Genomic DNA, 17,346 nt, shown 5'->3' with positions numbered 1-17,346 from the left:
TTCAAAATAAAATACATATGCGGCTCTGTAGCTCCAAAAGCATCAAAAATTAGTAGACGACAAGTAAACGCCTGAAATTATAATGTATTGCTCCTTACTATCATGTATATTATTTTTCCCGATAAATAGGTAATGTTAGAAAAAAATATCTAAGAAAATATATACTTTCATGTAAGGAACTGGCTTGCAAAGAACGGTGTAGCATCAAGTGGTGACAACAAGTATATATCGAGCAGTATCTGAGCGATCGTCGTAAATATAATTCAAACTAAAGCACAACCACCAGTTTCCAACCGCGCGCGACACGTTTCTTGTGTATTATACCTACCCACGACGGATATAGCAAGATGCAAAGAGATGAAAAAAAAAAAGAATTCAGTGCTTCGCTGTGTTTCATAGCGTCAAGTCAGTGTAATTGATTCAAGTTACTAAAGTCTAGAGGTTTAGCAGATTTATAAATTGTGGCACATCAAGTTTAATCTTCCGTTGAAGCTGTAATATCGATATGCTTTGTTTAATGTGATTCAAATAGTCATTTCATAGTGAGTGTCTATATTTTCGTAAAACTGATATGGAAACCAGTTAGTTGCATTACTCGCCAGAATAGAAATAATATTGAAAAACCGTCCGAAAAAATGATTCAATTGTTTTCCCATTCATCCAAATATTTTACGGAAAACATAATTTCGCGCGCGCTCTCAAATACGGCATTATTTACATGCGAAGATATAATTTCAAGAGAAAATTAACTAGTGATTGATATATGAGTTATGGCTTTTTGTACCAAGAAAGTAAATCAGTGCGATTTGTTTTCTTACTAAATAGTATTACAAACAATGTTTTTAAAGGGTTCTAACGTACTGTTAGGAGTTAAAATAAAAATTTATGTAGAATAAGCAAATGGTACGCATTTTAAATTTCATATGTTTCCTATCGCGTGGCACCGTAGTGAGCTAGAAGAAGTGCAAGGAAAATAAAGTTAAAACCGTTTTCAACGTGATTTTTAATACCCACATAAATAACTTAGCGCCCACGCGTCTCATACCTGTACGACTTCTTTTTTGAATATCGTGATACCGACGTTTAGTTTACTTCAGTAAGCGTGCATGAGAGAAACAACGGAGATAAAAATGGGGATTTTGAAATTTCATTTCGATTTAAAAGCATAGCGCTGCAGCATAAGTTCAAAGTCATCTGTTGTGACAATCTCTTCAAGAAAATTGTGCGCTACGATGGTTAATGTGTCAGGCCCATTGAAAATCTAATCAATGTGCCTTGAAAAAGAATACCTGTTCAAGCCTAATGCTTCGAATTTAGTGACACATCATATATCACCTGAGTAGCCAAAACCGAAACCATGTCAAACTTTAAACCTATTTTGACCTTGAAGAATTAAGTTTTAGCTATTTAACTTGAAATCTCATAGCGCTAAAAAGGTTATGTATGATTCGGATATTTTTAATTGGAATAAAATTTTGCTGATATGTTGGATTAAACATATTTTTTTCGTCAAAAGCATTTTCGCGTAGTCAGAAATGGACTTATTTTTTTATTAAGTGTATTTTTAGAGAAAAAATCACACTGCTAGAAAAAACATTACATTGCATCTGGCGAAGAGCGATTTATGGACACTATAATTTTTTTTTAATTTAATTTTGACAGATATTTCAAAAATATCCAAACGTTACATTTTTTTCATAAAAGTCGCTTTGAACAAATTATCTCAATAATTTTTTTCTTGGGCCCAGCCGTTCTCAAGTTAAATTTTTAGATTTTAAATATTATGTCATTCTACACGAACACAAAGTGTCTGAGACCCATGTATTCGATTTTCACGGATTTGAACTAAATTTAAATTTAATCACATAAACCAGACACTAGATGAAAAGAGCTACAAAATCCAGGAGGTATCATTTGTATCCATCTGCCGGTAGTCGAGGACTTCGGGGTCAAAACTAGGGTATTTTTTATGTTGAAAGTTCTACAGTTTCTACACAAGTAAAGACAGAAGTTTACTATAACTAACAAAGTTTTGTATTTTTACTATTTGTACAACACTGTGAACTGAATCTGATTCTGAAGAAAATATACAACTACTACAAAAAGTCCTTAAATAGAAAAACTGATTATAACGATTCATATATAAGAAATAGAATTTTTCTATCTTCGCTGAAGAGATAGCACGTTCCTGTCTTCAGCAAAATTTCTTGTAATAATATGCTCTATAACAGTTTTAGGGGGATTACTCAAATGTTGAATGCCACCAAACGATAGAGCTTTAATTTCAAGAAACTCTTCCAAAGATTTCACAAACCTAAAACCAACATTTCCTACTCAAAACTCAAATGATCACGTGTTTTAGTTTTCGGACAACTATGGAATTGTCAACTATGGCTATTGGAAAATCAGTTTTTGTAGTTTTTATATGACTTTTTCATATTTAATAACGTTGTATAAATAGTAAAAATACACAACTTTGCCGAATCAAAATAGGTTGGTTACCGTAAAATGCGGCTCTCTGCCGCAACAACTTTATATGGCATAATTTGTTCGAAATTATGTGTAGAATTTATTTTTGCTTGAGTTTTGAAAAATGTAAAATTTGGTTATTTTTAAACAATTTGTCAAATTTCAAAGATTAAAAAAACCAGAATTAATCCACCTAATGGTGTGACCTGGCCTACCTACTGCAACAATAATGATTTTCTATTTCTCAGGAACATCTATAATTAAGTTGACTATATTTTTAAATATCCGTTCTTATTCCTCAAAATCCTTATTTAGAAGTAAAATTCATAAGAACGTATTTACTGCGTGCAATATTTTCTCTGCTAGCTTGCGTAAATATTTGTAAGTGTCATTTAATTTACTTTATCAATAACGTCATCCGGGGCGAGATTGTGCCATAAAAGCATATATTTTTGTTCCTTGGCTCAGTATACACACAATTTAGGAACTAAGTTGATTTCAAACCTGTCAATATATACTAAATTGTTCAATTAACAACTATCGTAGAGATGGTTTAGTTACAATGAAACCTTGTTTTACTGGACGTGCATGAACTTTGGCACAATCTCACCCCTTCTAGGGCATTGCACATTGTGCCAAAAACATAAAGTTAGGCTAAAAACCTAAACAGTGAACATTAACATGTTGATATACAATACACATTAATATCAGTATAAAGTAGTTCATATGGGGCCGTCCATCAACTAAGTGGACTATTAGGGGCAGGGGATCGGCCAAAAACGACGCATCATACAAAAAGTATGAACGAAAATAACCCGGAGAGGTCTGAAATAACTAAAAATGCATTCGAAGTCAATGAAAAGCCTTTATATAGACAGTAGCGTTTCTAGGGTTAACAAGAGGGAGATGTGTGAAGGGGTGTATCCTTAGGGGGCATACCTATTTGATCATTTGACAAAAGTAACCATTACTTCGTTCGAGAACCCACGGCCGCAACACATCTGACCTATCCCTCCCCCCTCCCCCTCCTTAAAACTAGCAGTTTATACACGGTATATCTTATATTATATAACGTCTTATATTAAAGTGTTTATTCAAAGTATCTGAAATTTCCAGAGAAAAAGTAAAAATTAGTTTAAATTATTTAGCAGACCTATGATGCTGTTTGCTCCAAAATGGATGATGCTATCTAATCTGTCAAAATATTGAGCTCAATGTGAGATGAGAATGTGAGTGTACCGGTGTATGCTGACGTATTTTTGTTGTGTATGTGAAATCCACAAATTGGATCGATCATTATGGCTTGGCACAATCTCACCCCCGTGAAGCTCGAAAAGTACAAAGTTTCGAAAAATATTATTTTCGTAATCAAAACTTATCCAACGCATAATAACCTTTCAATACATTGTAAATGATTAGTTTATATACCTTCAAAATAGCAAGTTGATGCAATTTCATGTTTGGGCGAACATCGTTTTAAATTGACAATATGAAAAATATTTTCATTTTGATATTAATGTCACAACACTATGATTATGCGTTAGAGTTATTATTTTTTAAAAAGAATTCAGGGAAATTTCTAACGCAATATGCGTCAATATTTCCTTTTTTACTTTCGATGGAAATGGATATCTAGAATAAAATGATTGACCTCAAAAATTTTCTGTAAGTAATTTGCATGCTTGATTTCAAAATTGTAATATTCGGATCTGGCGGATTGGTCATCTGGCGCTGAATTCCTGCGACAAACGTTGAATGTAATTCCATCGAGACAATGAACTGATCTGAGGTTCTAACATGTTGATCTCGGGAACCGTTGTGAGGGCCTTTCCATCCAAGAAGTGGGCAGGCGTTAGGGCCTGTGGATCATGTATGTTATCCGAAATTGGCGTAATCGGACGGGAGTTCATTGTAGCTGTGACCTGAGCAAGAAAGGTTGCCAATTCCTCATAAGTAAAAGCTTGCTTACCCGCATTCTTCGAGAGTATCTGTTTTGCGGACTTAATTGCAGACTCCCACAGTCCACCGTGATGTGGTGAACGAGCTGGTATGAAATACCATTCAACTCCTTTATCAGCCAGAAAATCACCCACCTGGCGATTGTGTTCAGAGGTATTGATGCTTTGATACACGTTACGAAGATAATTGCAAGCAGAGCGAAAGTTGGTAGCATTATCCGATACCATTTTTCTTACCTTCAAAAACCTTCAACCTACCATAGCGGCAGGAGAAACGAGTGAACGCCGCTAAAAATACTTCTGTGCTCAAACTTGAAACAGCTTCTATATGTACCGATTTTGTAGAAAAACAGATGAATAATGCAAAGTATCCCTTGCTCGATACTGCTCCTTGTACTCTACGTCCAACGATGCTTATTGGACTAGCATAGTCAACACATGTAATCGAAAATGGTGAGTGTAATTGAACATGATCAGCAGGAAGTTGACCCATTTGTTGATAAACTGGAACAGGTCTAGCACGAGCGCATATTATACATTGTCGATAGACCTTGCGCGCTACACTCGTGCCACGTATGATCCAAAATCGTCTGCGCGAGATTGCCAGCAGCGTCTGCGGCCCGTAGTGATTATGAAAAATATGTAAGACGAGGGCGGTAAGAATAGAATTTGGTGGAAGTAGTAGCTGATGTTTTGAATCATAGTACCGATCAGCTTCCTGGATTCTACCGCCCACCCTGAGAAGACCGGCTTCATTCGAGAAGGGTCTGAGTTGACGGAGAGTACTACGCTGGCTTATATCCTTGCGCTGTTGTAGACAACGTAGCTCATCCGCGTAGAACTGCCGTTGCACATGTTTAATGTAGACTTCTAGAGCTCGATTAATTTCTTTGGGTGAAAAATATGGTGATCCCCTAGATTCCTTACAACGAAATCGAACCAGACGCGCAGTAACACGAAGAAGCAACTGCAAATTGGGATAATACCTGTGCATCATGTTATCCAGAAATGTATTTTCGTAGACGGCCACGAGCGAGACTGATAAGTTTCTTTGCGCCTTGGTAATCTGTTGCCTTTCAGCATGATTGGGCGCGGTTGCATGAAGGTTTTCAGCTGCCATTTGTGCATTCCATATTGGGTCATTCTACCATAGAGAACAGTTTCTTAGTTTTTCCGGCATCACCCCATGAGAAATTAGATCAGCAGGGGTTTCAAGCGTACCTATGTGGCCCCAGTTGATTGGGACCCCAGGGAGAATAGTGACTATTTCCGCCACACGATTTGCGACGAAACTTTTCCATCGCGATGCACCTGCATTGATTCAAGCTAGAGCAGCTTGTGAATCAGTCCAAGCTCGTACCTCAAGGAATGATTGAACGGAGGCCGATAGTATGTTTTGCCTTTCTACTATATAAATATATAGTATAAAGGTATAGAAATCACTTGGAAAACCGGAAATGGAAAGAAGGTCCTGCGGGCTGAATGTTATATACCATTCGACTCAGTTTCAAAAACTGAGCATTTTCTGTGTGTGTGTATGTATTTTTTTTTTTTACCGTGAGGAAAAGCTCGATGCCTGGCACACTGATGATGCACTGCATCACGTGGCACGGTGTGGGACTCTAACCCACTAAAAACATCACTGCTCCTGGCCCCAAAACCCTCCCGGGACCACCGATAGGTATTACTTCGGGAGGAGGGCGTGCCTATGTACTACTCCGCTACCTGTCGAGACGTGCACCGATGCTGAGATGGCGACCAACTTAACGTCCATCTCTTCACAGCCACCTTCGCAGGATTTCTTTACGGAAGTTCGCGACCGCATTCACAGGAACTTTACCCGTCGAGACGTGAGCCAAATCGGGTACCTTCCAACAGCACGCACATGGCCTCCGTAGCGGGATTTCTCCACCTGTCGAGACGTGACCTGATAAGGAAGTGCCCTCCAACATAACGCGCACCACGCACAGTCACCATCGCAGGATTTCTTCCATTTCCACACTGAATATTGTTCATCTAGGTACAGGGACTATTTTGGGGAAGATCCCATCCCCCACACATATGAGTCCGTCTAGGGTTTTACCGCGCCCAGAATCGCGTTGCTTTTGATCTGTGTGTCATATGCGGCCTAGAGACGTCCATTCAATGGGCCACCTTGTCCTCTATATGCTAATCACCCCTCTTTCGAAGCTAGGCGTTACCGACTTGCTGATCTGCCCTCCATTTTCGCTGCAGCTCAACCAGAATTCTTGCAATCGATCTATTGACGACGTTCCAAATGCCCTCATCTAGACACATTTTCTCAACAATGTTGTCTACGTTTAGAGCGAACATATCCTCGCGCACCGCTTCAAATCTGGGGCATACAAAGACCACATGCTCGGGTGTTTCTTCAACATCTCCGCACTCCGGACAGAAGGGTGACCTTGCATGCCCGAATCGATGTAAATACTGTCTGAAGCAACCGTGTCCCGAAAGAAATTGCGTCAGATAGAAGTTCACTTCTCCGTGCTTCCTGTTCACCCAGGCTGAGAGTACCGGTATTAGCCTATGCGTCCATCTTCCGTTAGTCGCGGAGTTCCACTCTAGCTGCCATTTTGCCATTGACTCCGCTCTCATAGCTTTTCGAATTCCTGTGGTACCCGTCCGCTTATAACATTCGTTGTCTTCTGCCAAAATGATATATATGGGAATCATTCCGGCTATGACGCAGACCGCTTCCGAAGAAATAGTTCTGTACGCGCTCACGACCCGCATTGCCATGAGCCGATACGTACTGTTCAATCTCGTCTTATTCCGCTGGGTTTTTAGCGCTGCTATCCAAGCAGGTCCACCGTATCTCAGTATAGAAGAGGATACGCTGGCTAACATGCGCCTTTTGCTGCTGTTTGGACCAGAGTTGTTTGGCATAATTCTGGCCAGTGCGTTAATCGCTTTGCCCGGCTTTTTGCAAGTGTAGTCGACGTGGTAGTTGAAATTTAGCCGATCGTCAATCCATACACCTAGGTGTATCAACCATCGCTTCGAGGCTATCGTGTGCTCTCCCACAACAATCTCCGCAGATTGAGCTGCCTTGCAGTTGCTGACCACCAGCACTTCCGTCTTATGTTGGGCTATTTGCAATTTCACCCCTTGCATCCAGCTTCCGATTATGTCTATCGACTCGGTTGCCAGCATTTCTATCTGTTCCAGCGACTCTCCTGTTAGTACTACTACGATATCGTCTGCGAAGCCAACGATCTCCGCGCCTCTAGGCAAAACCAGTTTTAGTACACCGTCGTACATACAGTTCCAGAGAGATGGACCTAGGATAGAGCCTTGCGGGACTCCTGCTGTAGTCCTGATCATCCTCTGTCCCTTGTTTGTCTCGTAAAACAGCACCCGATCCTCGATGTGTGTGTATGTATGTGTGTGTGTATGTGTGTGTGTGTGTGTGTGTGTGTATGTGTGTGTATGTGTGTGTGTATGTAACGCTTTCAATCTCACTCACTTTTCTCGGAGATGGCTGGACCGATTTTAATGTTCTTAGTGTCAAATGAAAGGTCAAGGTGTCCCATTGGTCGCTATTGAATTTCATATTGATCGGACTTTTAGTTCAAAAGTTATGTATAAAAATACGAAAAATAAGGGACTTCATTATCTCATAGATCCCTTAACCGATTTGAACAAAATTGATTGCATATGAAAGAGGGGCGTAGCGAACCCTTACTTCCAAATTTCATGACGATTGGACTTGTAGTTTGAAAGTTACATAAAGAAATGTGAAAAAATAGTATTTAAAACATATTTTTGTAACATATAAGCATCAATTCAATGACAAACATCACACATTTTATTATTATTTGAAAATTACTGTTGAGATCTATTAAACGAAACTGAGTTATTTAAAATCGGACGGTTCATTCAAAAGTTATTCAAATTTTAACACTTAAGCACCGTATATTAAACCGTTAAAACGTGTGAAATCAAAACATATCAATCAAATGTTGATTGTACTCAATGTGTGCGATGTATGTATGTATGTATGTATGTATGTATGTATGTATGTATGTATGTATGTATGTATGTATGTATGTATGTATGTATGTATGTATGTATGTATGTATGTATGTATGTATGTATGTATGTATGTATGTATGTATGTATGTATGTATGTATGTATGTATGTACCCAAGCAACAATGTGAGTTTTTTTGTACTCCTATAGGGGAAGGGCGGTAAAGACGGACACCTTAAGGTCAAGAGTCAATATCTACTCAAATATAACAGTATTGATTGCAATTTTCATACAAACTGAAACTTTAAGTCTCTGTCTAATAAAGTTACAGCGTGTACTAGAAAATTTCTTCCAAAATTTATACTTTTTTTAATATTATAAACATTATGTATAAATCAGAGTTTCTGCGCATGGGCGGGAAAGACGGTCACTTGATATGGGAAAGACGGACCCTCGCGAAAAGGTGTCACGCGCCGACGAATTATCAGTATTAAGAAAGATTAACATATTTCATCATGTATTTAGGAAAGAATTGGCTTGGGAAAACCCCCTACCCAATTCCCCCTTTAAACGAGGAAATAAAATGATTCCCTTTTATAATCTTCAATATTTTAATTGGTGATGAATTAATCGTTTCTAAAAGTTGGCCTATTCCAACTGTTAAATGACTTCTGGATACTTTTACATGTATAATATGCAAGTATTTGCAATTTAAATCGTTGTTAGGCAAAATGAATACGGAATCTTTGTGTCCGTCTTTCCCTACCTTCGGGTGTCCGTCTTTCCCGACTTGGATACCATTTTTTCAAACTTTAATAACTTTTTACTGAATATTCAAAAATTCACTAGATTTCCAATGGACATTCAGTGAAGAGTCAAACTAACGTAATGTCGTCGATATAGCACGAAAGTATTGCTTTTTAACGATTTACCAGCTATTTTCTTCACACACAAAATTATATCGGTTAGCGTATTTTGGCATTTTTTCTTTGTTTTGCTTATAAATTTGACAGCTGCGCTGCTAGAAATCGGCAGTTTAATTCAAAAGTGTTTATTCAGTCTATAGAAACATTTCCCGGCATTGGTTTGCTTCAAAAAATTATTGTTTATGAAATATGATAAGTGTCCGTCTTTCCCGCAGTGTCCGTCTTTACTGCCCTTCCCCTACTGGTCTTCAAGACCAATTTTGGTCTTAAATGCCATCATTAGAGTGTAATAAAACCCAAATTGTTACTTGGGTATGTATGTATGTATGTATGTATGTATGTATGTATGTATGTATGTATGTATGTATGTATGTATGTATGTACGTATGTATGTATGTATGTATGTATGTATGTATGTATGTATGTATGTATGTATGTATGTATGTATGTATGTATGTATGTATGTATGTATGTATGTATGTAGGTGTGTATGTACGTGTGTATGTGATGACAATTTGCAATTTTTAAATTTGCATTGAAATTCAAGAAAAGTGCGAATTATATCAATTGTCTGAAGTTTTTGAAGCCTCTTAGTGGAATACGAACTCTGAAATTAAAGGAAAGAAAAAACTTTTACCGACTAAATTCCACTATTTCATATTTATTCGCGACAGATACGTATACGCTTTGAAATAAGACACTGATGAAGCCTGCACGTCGTAGGTGAACTACGTATCTGTTGCAAATAAATATTAAATAGTGGGATTCAATCGAAAAGTTTTTTCTTTTCTTTGATTTCAGATTTCAATTGTCATGTTCTTCACTTGCTGTTGCTCACAATTGTACAAGAAAAGCAAAAAGCGACGAATAGCAGTTAATTTAACATGTAGGTATAGTGGTGATAGGATCAAAAATACTAGTAAGTTGATTTTTCCAAATAAATTTATACAAATTTCAAACAAATTTTCCGCATCAATAGATGCTCTTTTCAATCCATAGATACTAGAGCTTAGAAATGTTATATGAAAAATAGGAAGTAAACGTTGCACGGTAGTAACTTTGTAAGATTTGTTTTCGTTAGTGACATTTTAAAGGACAGATGTCTTATGTCATGTATCATGTTTTAATAAATAAATCAAAAATGACAAGCACTGGAAATCATATCGATCATATTTCTCATTCTCAAGCATGTTTATGGCGCAGTTTTTGCACTATTTTTCGACCTCATCTTGTTTTCCTAACCCTCTAACATTGTAAAAACGATGTGATCAAGTTAATGACTATCTTTTCATGAAAGTACATTCAAAGGAAGCTTAAGTTTTGATTTTCATGCAAAAATAATTATCTGAAGGAGCGCCAGCTAAGAAAAAGTTCAATTTCTCTTTTTCATATCTAATGCTCTATTAAGTTATTTTTTCTAATTCAGATATATTGCAAAATTGAAGCCAAGCAAACTAATAGTAAAATTTTGAGATTAATCATTTTGGTGTAGATATCCTTTTTCTTCAAAAGCGAAGTATAATAATAATTTTTCTGAACTCTTGTTTTTCAAAGATGCTAACTTTTGAACGCATGGTATTATGTAATATCAAAATATCAAAAAAAAAATCTACCCTTTGGGTTAAAACCACTCAAAAAAAAAATCAAAAAATCTGCTATGAACACATATTTCATATTGTCAGTTCAAAACAAGTTTCGCATGTGGCTCTGAAACCCGAAAGTTAAGGCCGACCGATTATAAAACTAAATAAGGTGTTCATCAAATAACATAAATGACGCTTACAAGTATTTACGCTTACAAGTATTTACGCACCCAAGGAAAGAAAATAGAATTATTCTACGCAATACGTTGTGAATTTTACTAGCAAATAGGGATTTTGAGAAATACGGAACGGATATTTAAAAATATAGTCAAGTTAATTATAGATGTTCCTGAGAAATTACATAATGATTATTGTGGCAGTAGAAAGGCTAGGTCATGCCGCTAGGTGGATTAATTCGGGTTTTTATTACACGGGCGAGGATGACCATTGCTACTAATTCAAGTCGAAGAAGTGTTGTTCTTTTGTCCCCTATTGGAGCTAACTTCGATTTTGCGCACAGCAGATGCGAAGCAGTTATCTCAGATCCACTGACTGTTCGCACATTCAAACAAGCTCCCATGGCCCGTTCAGAAGCATCACTGTAGCCGTGCAGGACCAGATAGGACGAGCTCCGACTGCCCACCACTCGGCGAGGAATCTGAAAAGAATTAAGCGACGACAGATTTTGCAGCAATTCATACCAAGTGTGTACCAACTCACCGGGTGGAGAGGAGTCCCAGGCCACCTTCAGCTCCCATACTCGTTGCATAATGAACTTTGCCTTGATGACAATTGGCGCCAATAGCCCCAAGGGGTCAAATAAGCTGGCGATTTGCGACAATATTGAACGTTTTGTGGGCTGAAGGATCTGATTTGCGTGGTAGCTGAAACGGAGCTCGTCCCCACACGGCTGCCAGTGTATACCAACAGGTTTGATGGTGTCAGATTCGTTGATTTCAATGGGTACCTTTAACTCGATATCAGCTTCCGGGACGCCTTCTAGGACAGATGCACAGTTTGATGCCCATTTTCTCAAATGAAAACCTCTTGATTCGAAAAGCGATGACATTTGAAAGCGTAAACGCTTGGTCTTAGTGGTGCTCCGATGATGATATCGTCAACATATATTCCTCTTGGCACTTTCTCCACAGTTTGAGGATATTTTACATGATTTGACTCAAGCAAGTGTTGTATACATTTGGTTGCTAAATATGAAGCACTTTTTGTTCCGTATGTGACCGTGTTGAGGCGATATTAACTTATTGGTTCATTTTTTGACCATCTCCAGAGAATTCTTTGATAATCACGTCACGATCATCATCGTTCACCTGAACTATTCGATACATTTTTTGTATATCTGCAGTGAGGACAACAGCTGGGAATCGAAACCGAAGAAGTATGTCAATCAAAGAATCCTGGAGTACTGGTCCGGCCATGAGGACGTCGTTGAGGGATGCCCCACTGGTGGTTTTGGATGACGCGTCGAACACCACTCTGCACTTGGTGGTTGTGCTGGCTTCCTTCACGACGCAATGATGAGGAAGGAATTTTGCATGTCTAATGGACACTGAGGGCGTCAGTGACATATGTCATAATTGGATGTACTCTCGCAAAAAGTTATGATATTGCTGTTTTAGATGTACATTTTTATCAAGCTTTCGTTCGAGATGAAGTAATCGTTTTGTTGCAATTTCTCGTGAATCACCCAATTGACTCGGATTTTTCAGAAATGGTAGACGAACGCCCAAAATCGTCTCGTGTAGTATGTTTTAAAAAATGCTCATAGCACATCATCTCCTGCTCACTTAGGTGTGGTTTGGTGTTGGTGTACTCCTCTTGTTCCCAGAATCGACAAATTTGTTGCGAAAGTATATCGACGGTAGAGACAAAAAGGCACGGCGATGTGCAGGGCTTAGTTTTGAATCACTTTCCTTGTAGCTGCCGGAGACCACTCATCCTAGTTTGGTGTTTTGAAGAACGGGAAGATTTTCATCTGCACTAAGCTTTATGGTTCCAGGTTCCATTAATTTGAAAAACAACTTATTTACCGACAGGATGCTAACCTTTCCTGGATGATGGAACTGAGGGTCAACCAACTGAAGATTATTGGGAATTGGCCATTCGGTTATATCGACCGGTCTCATTAGAAGGTCAGATGTTATACGATCTAATACTACACACGGCACGACATCTTGGCATTCTGTGCAACGGGAGCTAAATGTAACCAGTGTTCCAATTTTGGAATGACCGGAGAGTTCAGAAATGCCACCATATTCGAAATCGATTTCCGCAGTTGTCAGATCTAATTTTTCGCACAAGTCCTTAGTAATACAGCTGGCGTGCGAAGCACAATCAAGAAGAGCACGACATACATGATATCTTCCATGCCTGTCTGGATACATATACAAGGCGTTCATACGGGCTAGCGTTGATGAATTTACCGCATTGATATAATTGGTGTGGAGATTTGGCGCAAAAGCCACATGCTGCTTGAGAATAGCGTTCTTTGCTCGATGTGTATAACGATGACCCTCTATACTGAACCTTTGGTGGTGGTGCTTTTACAAAGGTGGGTGCAGATTTATCGCGAACTGACTGAGGACACTGCAAAGGATAGCTTTGTGCATCAATGAATTTTAGGAACCGTTCAAGAGTTATTTCTTTTTCTGATAAATCAGCTTTCTTTTGACACCATCGTGTTGGAATCAAGCTTCTCAACTAGAATGTACAGCAGCCAAATATCCCGGCCGTCGCGTTGCATAGCCTTGAGAGCACGAATGACTTCATCCGACACGTCGTGTAGAGCGCGTAGCCCAGGAATCGTTGGATATGCTGTGACGCTATTTCTAGAGGGCGATCGTATCTCTCTTTTAACTTAGCGAGAGCGGGGGCATAATTTGCATCTTCTATTCTGAGATGAGAAACTAAAGATCCAGCTTCGCCAACAAGATTGGTCTTCAGGAAGTATAGTTTTTGGCTGTCCTGTAGATTTGGATTTTTGTGAACAGCACTATCAAATAAATCGTAGAATGATGGCCACTCAAGAATATTTCCACCGAATGTCGGAATGTTTATTCTCGGTAGCTTAACGTCTGGAACATTGGTTGGGTTCTGGTCAACTGGCGGTGCTGCGGGAGTCATTGTAAAATTGGTGGACCAATTACGAAAAAGAGCTGCTTGCTGCTCAGCTAGTTGCCTAATGGCGTCACCGCCGTTTTGCATCATAGGTGGTGGTGATGGTTGGATGTTAACTCGAACCTTTTTAACAGATTATTGTTTCTCATCGGAACACTGTTCAACCATTTCATTTTGAGTCAATAGATAAGAATCTGAAATGTCTTTGAGGTTATCGATTTCTGTATTAATGTCGATATCCTCTAACTCATCGCTATCATGAAATTTTTGCGATACACTTTTTGTGCGCTTTAGTCGCGCTGCCAGCGAAGACCTCTCGCGAGTTAATTTTTTCATTTTATAATTCCACGCGCGATATCACAAGTCCTTTCGATCGAAAGTCAATGCAACTTTGGCACACTTGCGGATAGCGACCCATCGGATGAAACTGGATAAGAACGCACTTTGCTTTCCGAGGGCCCCGAGATCCAACTCGAAAGACCAGTTGTTGCAGCCAAAGTCCTAAACTTGCACCGAACCATGCAGATAAACGAAACCGCGGACGGAGTGATTGAATCCTCAGTTGAGGAAGAAAAAAAAAACGCGTGGTAACTGTTCAGTAGCGAACCTTTTTGACCTTCCGACGACACCCCATCAGCCATATATACGTTTGCCATACGTACCATTGCCATACAGACGAATGCCATAATGTATGTTTGCCATAATAGACGGGAGCCATACAGACGAATGCCATAATGTATGTTTGCCATAATGACGGGAGCCATAATGTAAGTTTTCCATAATTCATATTTTTGGTATGAAGACCCAGAACTACACTTCGACCAGTTCATAGCTTAAAGGACCAGCGCAACCAAGTCGCAAGAGGTCTAATTGATTTAGTTTAAAAAAAAGCGGCTTTGCCGCTTTTGATTTTATAAAGGTTATCTCGATGCGAGGACAAGGGAAAACTAACTAGAGGACGGTAAACCTAGGAAAACGAATAGACCTAGACAGATGTGATTTCTGCGGGGGGCAGCCCCCCGCAGTGGCCGGCGCTTCCGACGGCGGGTCACCGGCGAACACTTGCCGTTGCTTGCGGCCGGCTCGCTCTGAATCATCTAGGAAACGTTGAATATATGGATTATGACGAACATACATTATGGCATCCGTCTGTATAGCTCCCGTCCATTATGGCAAACATAATAATATAGTGATAATAATGACAAAGCGTTAGCAAAAGTTTGATTAAGACGTTTGAAGTAAGAACCAACGCCTACCAATTCGGTCACTAGGGTCCCTCAAGATGTTTGGCGCCAATACTACTCTTACTTCTAGACTTTTTACTTCTATCAGCAGAGAGCCGAAATGGCTCTTGTCGTATCAAGATCCTCTCCATTGTACTCGGCCCTGGGCTACTGGTCGCCAAAGCGTTGAGCGTCTCGATACACACAAATCGGTTTCAACCTAATCGAACCATCTAGCACAGCGGTTCTTAACCTTTTTTGGTTCGCGAACCCCCTGGCGGAATTCCCTATACTATTCTACAACGAACTAAATTTTTGGCGAACCCCTGGGGGTTCGCGCACCCCCATTTGGGAAACGCTGATCTAGCACATTTGGCCCCTCTATTCCTGGTGCCGGTGGGATTCTTGAAGAGAATGGATTTCACTGCACCGACCCACCGTACTCTACGACTACGGTCCAAATATACGAACTCATATTCCACTTCCAGTTCAGCGCCGTCAATAGTCACTGTCCATTGGAGGTAAACGTTGTTTACTCTGGATCCTCTCCCTACCATATACTTGGTTTTCGTTGCACTGATTTGTAACCCAAACCCAATCCTCCTAGACTCCGCTTTTAGTCAGGCATGAATTGCCTCCGCCGTCCCAAAGTCACGAGTAATGATGTCGAGGTCGGTTGCGAAGGTAAGGAGTTGGCTACTCATTCCTCTCGTTTCGATACCCGCTCGCCGGGTCACACATTTAAAAGCGATGTTGAATAACATCCCCTTGCTGTAACCCTCTGCGCGATTCGAAGGACTCGAGTTCAAGCTACTCGAATTCAATAAATTTTGTTGTTATAGGGCCCTATTCTGTAAGTCACGTCGAGTGTCACTTTGCTCGACTAGTCGACTTTTGGTATTATGTAAGTCACACGCGACCCGGTTTTGTCGAGTAACTCGACTGAGTCCACCGCTAAAAAGCTAGTGACTAAAAGGTTAGCAAGTAACGCCTGAGCTAGCTTTGTTTTGGTCGTGCAATGAACCGCTATGTTGCCCGTTCTTCTTGCACTCGACACTCGACAGTGACTGAGTCGAGCCGAGTTGCTCGACGTGACTTACAGAATAGGGCCCATAATTTCAGAATTGATTGATAGCACTATGAGAACTTTGCCACTCAAATTCATTGGAGACTCAAGAAAATTCCGCTCGGCTCTAAATACGTTAAAGTCACTTCCAAAAACGTCTTAATTTTTTACGCCATCATCTCAGGTTGTTAAAACACGCTGAACAGTTAATTCAACTGAATTTTTTGGAGCTTCTTAGTAGAATACGAAACCTGAAATTAAATAAAAACAAAACTATTCCAATTGAATTCTACTATCTATATTTATTCGCGACAGATACGTATTTCGCCTACAACTTGCAAGCTTCATCACTGTCTGTTTTTGAGCTGTGAACTGTCTGTATTCGAAAAGTGACACAGATGAAGCCTGCAAGTCGTAGGCGAAATTTTCTTCACAATTAGGTAAACTCAAATGGATTTATCATATGTTAATAATGCCATCCTATTTATTGGTTAACATTTTATTTTTAGGAAAAATGGTTGTATATTTATTGGAAAGTATTATCTCAATTAATTCACTATGCCCCTTTTTATATTTTCAGTTTAAATTCAAAATGAACATCCTGCTATTCTTCCCATGTATATTATTATTGGCTAATGAGGGACTAAGTCTATCGCTTGATCCTGGTAAGTTTTTCATCGTTGGTTGATTTCAGAGGTGGGCACCGCTAATCAGCTAACCGCTAACATTTTAGCTAGCGAGTAGCACGTTCGCTAGGTTTTAAATGTGCTAGCGCTTCTATTACCTTCCGATAAACATAAGTACTACTAAATAAACTACCAGCCACTAATTTTTGAAAATAATTTTTGGAAATAGTTCAACTAGCCATGAATGAACTATATTTGCTCGCGTCGCGAACAGCAGCGAGCAATTTTATCAATTTGTAAGAAACCGCACACTTATTTTTGTTATTATTTTTAAAAATTAGCGGCTAGTAGTTTATTTAGTGGC

The 17,346-nt window shown here is 39.3% G+C and overlaps 2 protein-coding genes across 2 annotated transcripts in view; one reads left to right on the top strand and one right to left on the bottom strand.

Moving 5' to 3' along the window:
- The first annotated feature begins 478 nt into the window (after nt 1-478).
- Nucleotides 479-17,346, top strand: part of LOC128741476 (cartilage oligomeric matrix protein) — a 204,958-nt gene continuing 188,090 nt past the window's right edge. The window contains exons 1-2 of the mRNA XM_053837321.1: nt 479-542; nt 16,937-17,021. Coding sequence (XP_053693296.1) covers nt 16,949-17,021 — 73 coding nt within the window. The 5' untranslated portion in view covers nt 479-542; nt 16,937-16,948. The remainder of the gene's footprint in view (nt 543-16,936; nt 17,022-17,346) is intronic.
- On the bottom strand, nt 4,191-4,655 carry LOC128740162 (uncharacterized). The gene has a single exon (XM_053835688.1). It carries the CDS (start codon nt 4,653-4,655, stop codon nt 4,191-4,193), a length of 465 nt encoding a protein of 154 aa, XP_053691663.1.

Source organism: Sabethes cyaneus, chromosome 3 (assembly GCF_943734655.1).
Source record: "Sabethes cyaneus chromosome 3, idSabCyanKW18_F2, whole genome shotgun sequence".
NCBI lineage: Eukaryota > Metazoa > Arthropoda > Insecta > Diptera > Culicidae > Sabethes > Sabethes cyaneus.
This window is presented reverse-complemented; position numbering and strand designations above follow the sequence as displayed.

What these genes read in the sequence shown, in the direction of transcription:
- LOC128740162 (XM_053835688.1), bottom strand. Translation starts at nt 4,655, where the DNA reads ATGGTATCGGATAATGCTACCAACTTTCGCTCTGCTTGCAATTATCTT.